Source organism: Phocoena phocoena, chromosome 6 (genome assembly GCF_963924675.1).
Source record: "Phocoena phocoena chromosome 6, mPhoPho1.1, whole genome shotgun sequence".
Classification (NCBI taxonomy): Eukaryota; Metazoa; Chordata; class Mammalia; order Artiodactyla; family Phocoenidae; genus Phocoena; species Phocoena phocoena.
Window position 1 is genome coordinate 33,260,121 of NC_089224.1, and position 13,968 is coordinate 33,274,088.

At 39.5% G+C, this 13,968-nt stretch overlaps 1 protein-coding gene across 1 annotated transcript; it reads left to right on the forward strand.

The window, feature by feature from the left end:
• Positions 1 to 491: 491 nt before the first annotated feature.
• On the forward strand, positions 492 to 12,857 carry QNG1 (Q-nucleotide N-glycosylase 1). The gene is made up of 4 exons (XM_065879689.1): positions 492 to 828; positions 1,369 to 1,628; positions 7,317 to 7,512; positions 12,625 to 12,857. The coding sequence occupies exons 1-4, from the start codon at positions 492 to 494 to the stop codon at positions 12,855 to 12,857; spliced, it is 1,026 nt and encodes a 341-aa protein (XP_065735761.1).
• The last annotated feature ends 1,111 nt before the right edge of the window (positions 12,858 to 13,968 follow it).

Here is a 13,968-nt window from a genome sequence, read left to right on the forward strand (position 1 = left end):
TACACCGGTTGGAATCATCGCGACTCGGGCCACAGCGGCGGACGGAGGCCCACCTGCCCGAGGGAGGGGGGAGCACGGGCAAAACGGCCAAGCCCCACGTCTCGGAGTGGGCAACTCCCAGCAACGGCGCGCCGGATGCTCCGAGGCGGTTTCCAGACCTTCAGAAGCGGAGGCGGGTCCTGGGAGTGCGCCCCGGCGCGAGTGGGCGGGGCCGCCCTCCCGGAAGTGCCTGCGGCCTCGGGCTGGCGCGCTGCGCAGCGCAGCGGTATGCACAGTTCCCCAGTCTGGTACGGCTTCGGCTGTCGGGGCCGGGCCCAGTCGGTTTTGCTAGCCTCTCTGAGAGGGCGGGAGCCTTTTAGGGCAGCGATCCCGCGGTGGAAAGGGAGGAGGAGTCGTAGGGGACCCTGGCCCTTGCCCCAGCTAGAGAGGGAAGAGAGTTTGGCTGGCCTGCGGGCGAAAGCGTCGGTTCCCTTTCCACAGGAGAGGGGCGGATGGACGGGCTTCTGACTCCCAGGGAGTCCGCAGAATTCATTGCGGAGAACAGTCGAGATGTGTTCATTGACGGCGGAGGCGTGCGGAGGGTGGCCGAGCTTCTGCTGGCCAAGGCCGCGGGGCCCGAGCTGCGCGTGGGAGCCTGGAAGGCCCTTCATGAGCTGAACCCCAAGGCGGCCGACGAGGCCGCCGTTAACTGGGTGTTCGTGACAGACACGCTCAACTTCTCCTTCTGGTCGGAGAGTGACGAGCACAGATGTCTGGTGGGGTACGGGGGGAAAACGTACAGTGGGTACTGGTCCCTGTGCGCCGCGGTCAACAGAGCCCTGGACGAAGGTTGGTGCCCCTTCTCCCGGTCAGACCCAGCAGCTTTGAGGTTTCAGTTTAGTGGGAGGGTCCCACAGAGCGGGTTGGGAGATGGAATAATGTGTTGATAAGGCGAAATTGAAGTTCTTCACTGCCGGTACCTCTGCTTAAAAGTATGAGAAGAGGCTGGCATGAAATCTTTATTCAGTGGGAAATGATTCTAATATTTATCATTGTCACAGCTAAGTCAAAGTCAGTTTTCTAAAGAATGCCACTTTGATGGCATCTGAGGAACAAAGGGCAGAAATTATAACACATTTTACACAGTCAAAATACATCTGATGTAATATTACAATTGTTAGAAGTGGATGAACAAATACAGACAAGCAAATAGAGAATGAGGGATCTGCTTCTGATTTTTAATTACTCATCCACTTTTACTGCATTCCTATAACAATTATGCATTCCTTTAACAATTATGTGGTTTCATTTTAATTGTGTTGCAATAGCAAGGGCCTAATGAATATAAATGTATGACGTTGTTCCAATGCCTTTTCTTTTCTCCCCAAGGGATACCAATAACTAGTGCTTCGTACTATGCCACAGTTACCCTGGATGAGGTTCGGCATATACTCCGTTCTGACACAGACGTCCCCATGCCTTTGATAGAAGAGAGGCATCGGATTCTCAATGAAACTGGGAAAATTCTGCTTGAGAAATTTGAAGGCTCTTTTCTTAATTGTGTCCGAAAAAGTGATAAAAGTGCTCAGAAGTTATTGCACCTGGTAGTTGAAAGCTTTCCTTCTTATAGAGATGTGACTCAGTTTGAGGTGAGTTGCTTCTGTTGGCCATTTAATTTTTTTTATTTTTATTTTTTAAAATATACTTATTTTTTGGCAGCACTGGGTCTTCGTTGCAGTGCGCAGGCTTCTCATTGCAGTGGCTTCTCTTGTTGCGGAGCACGGGCCCTAGGCGCGCGGGCTTCAGTAGTTGTGGCACACAGTCTCAGTAGCTGTGGCTCACGGGCTCTATAGCGCAGGCTCAGTAGTTGTGGCGCACAGGCTTAGTTGCTCCGCGGCATGTGGGATCTTCCCGGACCAGGGCTCAAACCCGTGTCCCCTGCATTGGCAGGCAGATTCTTAATCACTGTGCCACTAGGAAGCCCCTGTTGGCCATTTTAGAGTTCTTTAATTATCTTCTCATAGTTAACTCTTTTACTTCCAGAATTCCTTTTGAGAATAAAAATTTAAATTTTGGAATTTTTTCCCATGTGGAACAAAGGAACAATAACAAAATTATTAAGTAGTGTTTCAAAGATATTACTTTTCTTAATGTTTTCTAATCAGTGTATTCTCTTTATTCTGTCCTTTAAAAATGTTTCAAACCTGAATTAACACTAGACCTTCAACATGATGTTGTCACTTAGGGATAGTGAGGTCCTTTTAGTACTTCAAAAAATTTACTTCATTGGATGAAAATCAGGATGTATACTAAATTCTCTCTAATAAAAAATATTTCTTGCAGAGTTCTAATGTATATATACTGTGTGTTTTCTTTTTCATACACAGGGTACTTTAACAGTATTATTTGCTTTATGGTACAAAAGAGTTTAAATAGACATTCTTTTAAAAGGGTGAGCATTTTGTGTACTCTCCCAGTGTACACCTGGATTTTGCTTTTGTATAATTCGTTTAGAATTTGTTATCACTGTTTATTTTAACTGTGACGTAGAATTGAAAGCAACTTCAGGGGGATCATATAATGTAAATCTATTGACTAAGTTAATGAATACTTGTGTCAACTTAAAATTTTGAAGCTACCCTTTTGTGATCACAATTCTGCAACTAAAATTACCAGTAATATTGTTCAAATCGTTCTTTATGATTTACAAGGTGTTTGCACAGACGCTCTCATTTGATCCGCAGAACAACTCTGTGGGGCCTAGGGACAAGGAACATTACAGTCCTGTTTGCAGACCAAGAACCAAAGTCTGAAAAAAAGAAAGGTTAACTAGTGTATCTTAGGTCATTTAGTCAAGAAATAGCTAGCTTTTCAATTCTGCTGTAAAGTGAGAGATGCCTGATTATGTATGTTAAGATTCTTTTAATTGCAACTGACAGACACAAAACAAGAAAAAACTTAAGCAAAAAGAATTTGGGGATAGGTACTGGGGATAAACATCCAGGATCAGGGACTCAATGCCATCAGGATTCAGTCTCTCTTCTTTGTTTCTCTTGACTCCATTTTTCCTTTACTGCAGACCAGCTTTCTCCATGAAGTAGAAAAGGTCCATGAATTTTGCATTTTATCACTTCAGCCATCAGGGAGAGAGGGAGAAACTTCCTCTGGGTTCTAAAACTCCTGGGCGAGGACTGAATGGGCCGGACAGAGGCAGTTCTTAGAAAAGAGGCCCTAGGCCACTGTTGAACTTTATTCTCTTCTGAGGAACAATTTTACTAATGCAGAGGGTACTTTGAGATTTATCTTTGTCTTCAAAGTATGTCATTTCAACCTTGTTTTTCAGGAAATTTGGATCAAGTTCCTTGGTCCATCATTCCGACCATTTATAAATATATTAAACAGTGTATAAAATAAATCAAACTGCCATTAATGTGGCTGAGACTCTGTGTATTCCAGAACTGACGTGGTTGTTGTACAAGAAGGGCTGAGATTAAATCTAACATGACTTCAGGATGCAATGAATTCAGGACACCATGTAGTTTATTTACTTTCAAGTTGTCCTGAATTTTTGTCTTTGTGAAAGAAAGGAGTGATTTTTTGGTAGATTATGGTGTTGATTTAGTAAGCATTTGTTGAATTTCTCTTTTATTTACAGCATAGTGCTTTCTTTTGATTTGTTATGTATGCTGAAAAGTTCAGTTAAAAACTGTACCAGGATATAGATTAATTTTAAGGCTGATACATTTTAAATGAAAATTAGTACCTGAACCATTTCCCATCAGTATTTATTTCTAAAATACATTCTTACAGAAATATCCCCAAAATGTAACAAAAATCAAACCTAAACCTTTTAACACTTTCCTAAAGGAGTATTATATTTTTTCATGTATTTTTTCATAAGATTATCATTATTGTTACACAAAAGCACTATATTTCTGAAAGCCGTATGATTCCTAACATAACACTGAGCATGTAGTGGGTGCTCACTTAACCCTTTGATTAGTTAATTTACAGTTACTTTTGCATATTCATTTAAAAGATATATAAATAGTTAGAGCACTTTGCTCAATTAATTCCAAGTCTAAAGGAATTCAAATTAAGTTTGGGTGCTGCTTCTGAATTCAGAAAGTGCTAAAATCAAATGTCTTTTAATCCATATTTTAAAATTTTCTAATTGCAAAAGTAAAACAAATTAATACAGAATTTGGAAGGTACAGAGGAGCAGTCTTTATTCTGCCAAGAGGTAACTACTATTCACAATTTGGTCTTTTTCTCTGTGTGTGTGAATGTGTATACATATGAGTGGGGGAGAGTTATGCTATACAAACTTTTAAAATTTAACATATTATGAGCATCTATGTCAATAAAAATTCTTTCACAGCACACTTTTTTTTCCATACTACTATTTTTAATGACTTCACAGTATTCCACCATATGGATGTACATTACCATAATTATTTGCCTGAACTATTTTACCAGAATAATTGTGATACACAGTTTTAGTTTTTAAATTAAATTTTGTATCTTATTGTTTTCCGTTTTATATAATAATAAGCAATACTGACAACAGTTTACACCCGTAATATTTTCTTAGGACGGATTCCTAGTAATAGGATTACTGAGTCAGAGCATGGCCAGGATTTTCAGGCTTGTGATACATAAAAATGGTAACTCTTCTCCAGAAAGATGATCAGCCACAGCGTGTTGGAATGCCCTTTTCCCTGCTCCTTCGTAATATGGTCATGGTATTGGTTGCTGTATTTTTTAATCTTCAGCAAGTTACATAAAAATAGTTACAATTGTTTTTAATGTTTATTTAGTTACTGCGATTTATCATTCACTTTTAGATATTATGAACAAATTAATGAAATTAGAAAATTTGTCTAAATGAGACAGTTTTAGATCAGTGATTTCCCAACCTGGCTGTGCCCCAGAATCAGTTAGGAAGCTTCAAAATTCAGATACATTTCCAAAGCACCATCCTCAAAGATTCTGATCTATGGGTAAAAGAACTATTTTTTTTAAGCTCTTCAAGTGACTCTGATTTAGACTATTCAGTAGCTATATAAAAGTCCTAATTAATAGATTGGCTTCCTTTACGCTGATGTACTGATAAATATACATGAAAAGCATGAGCTTTTCTGATATTTTAATTGATAACATTTTATGTTACTCTTAAGCATTTGTAATTTTTGACCTTTCTAATTTGTTCATAATAAGTTTGTTGCAGAAAATCAACTCATGGTTATAGAGTTTTACACTGGTAATTACTTTATAAAGGTACTATTTTGAAAATATTTTATTCACAAAGCAATATTATGGAAATATAGGGTAATTGTTATTTGGGGATTTACTGGTATTTTCAGTGATATCAGTTAATATTTTACAGATGTAGAATTTTATTACTAAAATTATTTCATTACTAAAAACCATATCAGCTTGTTAAGAAAATGTTTTATAGGTGATTTGAGTTTATTTTTAGATTCTTTGCTTGAATTTGTTTTTGTTTTTGTTTTCATTTTAGGGTATTATAATCTAATCCTTGTGATACTAGTTGGCTACCATGGAAACAGTGCTCATGATGTGACAATTTGTGTTTTGTTAGATGCCAGCACTGATTTTGTTATATAAGTCTGGTTCCTAGATTTTTCCAGTTTGCTCTATGAATCTTGTTAAAAATAGGAGACAGTAGCTTCTATCATAGTAAATATTATGATGTAATAATTTTGTTTGAAACAGTTTTATTTTGCCAATTAAGTTTTATGCCTTGCTGTTTAATAAAGTAGACTTGAATTAGAAACCTAGTTACCATATATAAGTCCAGTGTATATAGAGGAACAGCTGCCAGGTTGTCATATTTTGATAGGTTTGAGAATATAGATTATTAGCAAATGATATAGGGATATTTCTTAGTGGTGATTTGTTCCCCCAGCACTCATTGTAATTTACAGTCTTTACACTATGTCAAAAAATGAGTGTATGTGTTTGCCCTAGAAAACAAGATACCTGCTTTTTTAGTGGTGGCCTTAGAAAATTTAGTTTAAAAAAAAAAAGAAATGAAATTTAGTTTATTTAGTAAAAGTAAATCTGGATTGATTGTAAGAGGTATACCTTAAGGTTAAGGAATATTAGGTTATTTCTCATTAGGACAGTGTAGCATTGGAGGTTTTTTTAGTAAATAAAGGAATCTGTATTATCATCTTAAAGAATTTTTATATGGAGTCTTTCCTTGAAGAATTTAATTTCATTTTTTATTTACTTCTTTATGTCATTTACTTATTTAAACATTCTCCAAGGTGGTCAGAATATATTTTGGGAGCCAGTGATACTGATTATTCACATTTAGCAGACTAGCAGTTATAGAAGATGATTTGAGGTTATTAGCATTGGTGTTAGGACTAGGAGTAGACTGTAATTATCTGTTTTTCCATAGTGAAAGCTAATGAGCATTTGTAGTTTTATAGAGAGTTTTAAAAAATTCATTTATTTATTTGGCTGCACCAGGGTCTTAGTTGCGGCACATGGGATCTTTAGTTGCGGCATGTGGGATCTAGTTCCCTGACCAGGGATTGAACCCAGGCCCCCTGCATTGGGAGCATGGAGTGTTAACCACTGGACCACCAGGGAAGTCCCTATAGGGAATTTTTGAGTTAAATTATGACCCATTATCTTATAATGCCTGGTTAAATTTGTTTCTTCCATGTATAAATATAATTGGTAACTAATTTTGTTATATAGACTTACATATTAACTTGGACCATTTCCAAAAAGGGTAGACTTGATAAATTATAGCTGCTGATCAGTTTTGTCTTTATCTCTGAAATAAGTTAATCATTTTATCTGAAAGGAAACTAAAAAATGGATGTTGTAATTCTCTTCAGAGGTGAATTTAGGAATGATTATTTTCTTCTTTATACTCTTCCATATTTTATACAATTAATGTGAATTATGTTGCAATCAGAAAAACATACATTTTTTAACTTAAACTTTCTAAAGAAATGCTATCTAGCCCTTAACAATAGCAAGCAGGTGGATTATAGTGACACAGAAATATGTATATGAAGTAATGCCATTGAAAAAGAACACTAAATAGTGCCATGATTACATAAATTGTATTTTATGTGCTTTGAAAAATATAGGAAGTAAATTTGGAGTGATAGAGATAACTTAGTATTTATTAGACCCCTTCTTTTTTTCTGTAGAAGGCCTATAATTTCTTACCAAAGAGTAAGATTATTCTACCCTTGAAAAATGTTTTCTGTGTGTGCCTTTTTTTTAGTAGCATACATAAAGCTTTCACATACCCAGGTAACATTTATATTCTCCTCATTCATCAGGGGAAAAGAATTTCTTTTTACAAACGGGCCCAAATCCTTGTGGCAGATACGTGGAGTGTATTAGAGGGAAAAGGAGACGGCTGCTTTAAGGACATCTCCAGAATCACCATGTTTGCTGACTATAGATTACCTCAGGTTCTTGTTTACCTGGGAGCCCTGAAATACTCTGACGAACTACTGGAGAAACTTCTCAAAGGTTTGCCAGCTTAATTAAGCCATTCTTTGTTATATGTTGGGTCTTTGTCTAGTTTCTTTCACAAAAGGTCTTCTTTCCTTAAAAAACAAAACAAAACACTATTACTGTTAAAAGCACATGTAAAGAAGAATGCAGGGGCAATTAAATTACAAAGAAAATTGCTTTTTGTTGTTTACAGTGTGGAATATAGATATTGTTGGAAATCACACTATTTGGACATCATCATTTCAGAGTCTTATAATAAAGTGAAACCTAAATTTATGTCATGTGAAGGTGTGCAACACTAAGACAGTTCAGGTTTGTATTTAAAGAGTGCTAAGCTGAAGAGCACACTACACTGTGAAATAAAAGGTGGGCTGAGGGCTTCCCTGGTGGCGCAATGGTTGAGAGTCCGCCTGCTGATGCAGGGGACACAGGTTCGTGCCCCAGTCCGGGAAGATCCCACATGCCCCGGAGCGGCTGGGCCCGTGAGCCATGGCCGCTGAGCCTGTGCGTCCGGAGCCTGTGCTCCACAGCGGGAGAGGCCACAGCAGTGAGAGGCCTGCGTACAGGAAAAAAAAAAAACAAAAAAAAAACAGGTGGGCTGAGAGATAGGTAATATTTACTGGATTTTGCATTAGGAGGCTCCAAGGTCTGTCACTGGCTTATCTTGCACAAGTCACTCACTTTCCTAGGCTTATTTATTTACCATTATTGGGTTTGATTATTGATTCTCAAGAGTGGGAGCCTTATTATAATATGTGAGTATAGATAATTGTGTTTGTATGAAAAGTAGCTTTTTGTTTTTTAAACATTTCTTTGTATAAGGAAAATAATTATACTGTACAATTTTCATGTTAATTTCTCTTTTAGGTACAGTATTTTCAGCTACTTTTTTCTTTATTTTTAAAAGAAGTAGTTTTTATGATTGAATAATTTTCTCTTGTGAAATAGATTTCAATCACCCAAAATAAGAATAGCACAGGATATAAAAGTACCATTATTTCTATGATTGCTTCTACCAGGTTTTTATGCAGCCTTGGGCAATCTGTTTTGCCCATTTCCTCATCTGAAAAATAACAAGCTATTTTATGTCACAATGCTCATGTCTGGGGTCATTAATTGTTGGATACCTTTATTGTGGGGTTTTTTTTTTTTTTTTTTTTTTTGTGTTACACGGGCCTCTCACTGTTGCGGCCTCTCCCGTTGCGGAGCACAGGCTCCGGACGCGCAGGCTCCGGACGCGCAGGCCCAGCGGCCATGGCTCACGGGCCCAGCCGCTCCGCGGCATGCGGGATCCTCCCGGACCGGGGCACGAACCCACGTCCCCCTCATCGGCAGGCGGACTCTCAACCACTGCGCCACCAGGGAAGCCCTGGATACCTTTAAAAGGGACAACATTTAGCAGTCAGGGCTTCTACATACAGCCATATTCAGCTGATCTTTTTTTTGGCCAACGTATAGAATGTTCATTCCTATCTCTAAACACACTCTTGCTTGGTTTCCCTCACCCAGATTTTCTTTTTTTCAATTCAAATCCTACACATCCACAAAGGCTTAGTTCAATTGTCACCTCTTCCACATAGCTTTTCCTAACTCTCCATGCTTTGTCTCCTTCTCCTGAGTTTTTAGAGCACCCAGTTGTCTCTGCTACTGTGAGAAAAACTCTGGTGAGAAGGGATCACCCAGCGTAGTTGTACAGAGTTGTCTGAATTTTCTTGTACCATCCATTTCACCTCCAGAGGCTCTTTTCCAAATGTCCAGCTGCAGCTGTTACTGCCTCTTATTACATCCAGCTTCAAACTATCCTTCGCTAGTTTGTCATAGGGGGAGCAAATTCCCTTGCCTCTTAGTTTATTTAAGCAAAGTTGGAATTTTTTTTTCCCCAAAAAGTACTTTACTAACAACTAGAGGAGAAAAATTGATAGAACCTATAAATATAAAGGAGCACACATAAGTCTAGGACACTGATTAAAAAATTTTTTTTTTTAATATTTATTTATTTGGCTGCGCCGGGTCTTAGTTGAGGCATGTGGGCTCTTTTAGTTGCAGCATGCGAGCTCTTAGTTGCAGCGTGCAGAATCTAGTTCCCTGACCACGGATTGAACCCGGGCCCCCTGAATTGGGAGCATGGAGTCTTAACCACTGGACCACCAGGGAAGTCCCTAAAGATTATCTTAAGTGAAATCTAGAACCAGGTGGCTTGATTAGATGAGGTAGAAACTTCCTTAACTGATATCCAGTGATACTTTTTCCAAACTTGAGGATATACTACATGTATAATTCTTTTCTTCTCTTCTCTTCTGGGTAGGGCAGCCCTTGGAAGACCTACTTAGATTTCTGTTCATTTACCTACCTAGATTTCTGTTCATTTTATCTTTAGCTCATCTCTTCGCCAAAGGCATATTTTTTAGCTAGCTATAAAGACTGACAATGCAGTTTGGCTAAATTAGATTCTTCATTGTGATTCTAAGGCTGACTTTTAGGCCTAATATGTTGGCCAAGTTACCTTCCCTGACTCTAATCTATGTCAGTCCTCTCAAATGGTTTCATTCTTTTTCTGTTTCAAAGTCCATGTCCTATTCCATACTGTAAGTTGCTGTATTAGTTACTTTGTTAGTTTCCTTATGGCTGACATAACAAATTATCACAAACTTGATGGCTTAAAACAGCAGAAATATATTCTCTCATGTCTCTGGAGACTAGAAGTCTGAAATCAAGGTGTTTGCAGGGCCATGCTTGCTCCCTCTGAAGGGTGTTGGGAAGAATCTTTCTTTGCCTCTTCCTAGCTTCTGGTGGCTGCCAGCAGTCCTTGGCATTCCTTAGCTTTGTAGCTGCATCACTCCAACCATGGCTTTCTTCACTGTGTCTCCTCTGTCTCTTCGTATCCTCTCATTTTTTTTTATGAGGACAGCAGTCATGGCATTGAAGGCCCATCCTAACACAGTTATGACCTCATCTTAACTTGATTACATCTGTAGAGGCTCTTTATGAGTAAGGCCACATCCACAGGTACCAGGAGTTAGGACTCGAATGTATTTTTTTGTGGGGGGGGGGAACACAGTTCAACTCTACAGTTATTTGTTACTGTGTAACAAATTATGCTCATATTTAATGACTTAAAGTAACAAACATTATCTCACAGTTTCTGTGGATCAGGAATTTGGGTGCTGCTTAACTGAGTGCATCTGGCTCAAGGTTGCAGTCAAGCTGTTAGCTGGGGCAGTGGTCTTATCTAATGGCTCCACTTGGGTGTGGTATCTACCTCCAAATTCACTGTCATGGTTGATTTGGCAAATCTGGCAAGTTGATAGTCAAGTTTGAAGGAGTTGATTAGCAAGAGAACTGAAGAATGGATTTGTATGCTGGCACCTGGGGCAAAGTAAGGAAATGGAGGGACACAGCCAGTGTCTGTTCTTCCACCTGCCCCAGGGATCAGGGAGAGATGGATGGAGGGGACACTTAAGATCCTAGGTGACAGAGTGGAACTCAGTGGGGCTAGGGTATTTTCCCTAGGTCTCAGTGGATCACAGGGCCTCTCAGGTACTGTGAAGCTCTGTACAAGGGTACAGATTGGTGGCCAGAGGCCAAATATAGCTTGCAGATGTGTTTTGTTTGGCTTGAACAGTGTTTTAAGTGATTTTTAATTAGTTATCAGCACTTGGCAAATAGGAGATTTCACATGAAAATCAACTTTCTGGCTTCTCTTGTAAGAGTAGAGAAATATAGGTACATTGGGTTTACCTTTACACGGGGCAGCACATGCTCTCTAGCTCACCACAGTTTGCATCTGGCAGCTGCATCCACTTACTCTATCTGGCTTATCTTTATAGGCAGTTGAGTTGATGAGCCCAGCTCTAGTCTCCCTGGCAAAGCACTGCCAGCGCCCACCCTGCAGGATCAGATATACCCTGGAGATGGGCGCTGAATATACTGCAGGTCCTATAGGAGCTCGCGGCTCCATATTCAGGCAGAGCTGACTAAAGGATCCTGAATCCAGGATGTAAGGGCAATCTGGCTGTGACATCTGTCACCCCATTGATGGCCAGGGTTGATTCGGCTGATCTGGCTGGCTAGGCGGGTGTCCCCTTCCTCCCTCACTGCTCCATGTGCGTCCCTCCTGAAGCTGCACACTCGGTGGAAGAGGACGACCTGCCCTGATAGAGGAGGACCATTCTTTGGTCAAAGGTATACAAGTAGCTGCACTCCCCTGCTAGAACCTCCAAACAAGCTCTCAAGGATCCTAAATCCGAAGAATGATGATGGTTTTCCTTGCTTAAGCTAAGAACTTTGATTTCCTAGGTTTTCCTTGATGTACCTGGCATGTCCCCAAGACAGTGTTAAGTGGGGAAGGGAGGTACTGTTTATTTGGCCCCCTAGGAGTCCTCCACATTTTGCAATAATGTTTTTATTTTTCCTGACATTAAACCCAAAATTTAAATCCTCTCTAAAAGTAATTTAATAATCTTGCTGTCATATTTTAAAATGTATGGTTAGAGACTTCCCTGGTGGTGCAGTGGTTAAGAATCCACCTGCCAATGCAGGGGACACGAGTTCAAGCCCTGGTCCGGGAAGATCCCACATGCCGCGGAGCAACTAAGCCTGTGTGCCACAACTACTGAGCCTGCACTCTAGAGCCCACGACCTACAACTACTGAGCCTGCGTGCCACAACTACTGCAGCCTGCGTGCCTAGAGCCTGTGCTCCGCAACAAAGAGAAGCCACCACAACGAGAAGCCCACGCACCGCAACAAAAAGTAGCCCCCGCTCGCCGCAACTGGAGAAAGCCTGCACACAGCAACAAAGACCCAGCATAGCCAAAAAAAAAAAAAGTATGGTTACTCCATACTTTTTATTTATTGGGGAGCTAGTATATGCAAGGTGCTAGGTTAGGTCCTAGGAATATTGAGACAACTAAGCTGGACATGGTCCTTGTCATTGTGGAACTTAACTTGCAATTTTGAATTAATGCCTGAGTTTAGAAATGGTTTAAATTACCAAAAATAAATCTGAGATTTACAATTTTAAAATCAGTACTATTTAAATACTGTGTTTTGTCCTATAGTAAAGTTTTGAGTAGATTTCATTTCATTGACTATTAGTGCTTCTTGCTCTGTCTTTTTTCCCTTTCAGGAGAAGTGCTTTCGTATGGGAATAGGCAAGAGGTGGAAATCAGAGGGTGTTCACTTTGGTGTGTTGAGCTGATCCGGGATTGTCTTCTGGAGCTTACTGAAAAAAAGGATGAAAAAACTAGTGGAGAGATCAATTCCATTCTTCTGGATTATTTCTTATGGGACTATGCCCGTGATCACAGGGAAGATATGAAAGGAATTCCATTTCATCGCACACGTTGCATATATTATTGACCCACAGTGTAAACTGATCCTAAAAATACTTGCATTTTTTTTTTTTTTTCTTTGCGGTATGTGGGCCTCTCACTGTTGTGGCCTCTCCCATTGCGGGGCACAGGCTCTGGATGCGCAGGCTCAGTGGCCATGGCTCACGGGCCCAGCCGCTCTGCGGCATGTGAGATCTTCCCGGACTGGGGCACGAACCCGTATCCCCAGCATTGGCGGACTCTCAACCACTGTGCCACCAGGGAAGCCCTAAAAACTTGCATTCTTATATCACATAATTATTTGTATAATTTTGCTTTGTTATTAGAGAAGGTGGTAGAGGTTACAGCAACAAGAAAATTGATTACTCAGGCTCTCTTAAAATATTTTTCCTGACATATCACTCTGTATTGCCAACTTTTTCCTTTGTTTGCTTGTTTAGTTCTAACTATATTTTCGTTTTCTGTGGATACATGACAGAAATAGTAAAGGAAATTTAAAGCTTTCTTTAAAGCTCAGATTTCTTTTTTTTTTTACATCTTTATTGGAGTATAATTGCTTTACAATGGTGTGTTAGTTTCTGCTTTATAACAAAGTGAATCAGTTATACATATACATATGTTCCCATATCTCTTCCCTCTTGCGTCTCCCTCCCTCCCACCCTCCCTACCCAGATTTCTTAAAATTAATCATGCCTTATAATGTTATTGATCTTTGGTAATAATATTTCATCCATTCAATTGGTATCTTTTTCCAAGGTGTCATAATTTTCTATATACCTTAATCATTTGATATAAGAGAGAGAGAAAGTAGGGTCTTTGCTGTATGAATGCTGCTGCTCTTGTAGAAATCAATCTTGACAGATTTTTAAAAACTTCTTATTGATAAACATAATGATTTTCAATTTAGAATATCTGTCCAGTTTTCTTTTTTTCCTTCGGAGTAACTACATTAGAATTTATTGAATAAAGATTTTTAAAACTTCTCTTAAATCTGGAATGAATTATTTCCTTAAAATAGAATTTACCACACATACTTTTAAAAGGTTTACAATGAATTTGACTATTTACTTTATGTTGCAGGACTCTCATTACCTACCAAGCAAGCACTCGTCTCCCACCTTCATCCCCACCTCCCTTCT

Excerpts from the sequence above, each read along its gene's own strand:
- QNG1 (XM_065879689.1), top strand. The coding sequence starts at position 492 with ATGGACGGGCTTCTGACTCCCAGGGAGTCCGCAGAATTCATTGCGGAG. Across the intron at positions 1,629-7,316 it reads GAGATGTGACTCAGTTTGAG|GGGAAAAGAATTTCTTTTTA; the intron begins GTGAGTTGCTTC and ends CTCATTCATCAG. Across the intron at positions 7,513-12,624 it reads ACTGGAGAAACTTCTCAAAG|GAGAAGTGCTTTCGTATGGG; the intron begins GTTTGCCAGCTT and ends TTTCCCTTTCAG.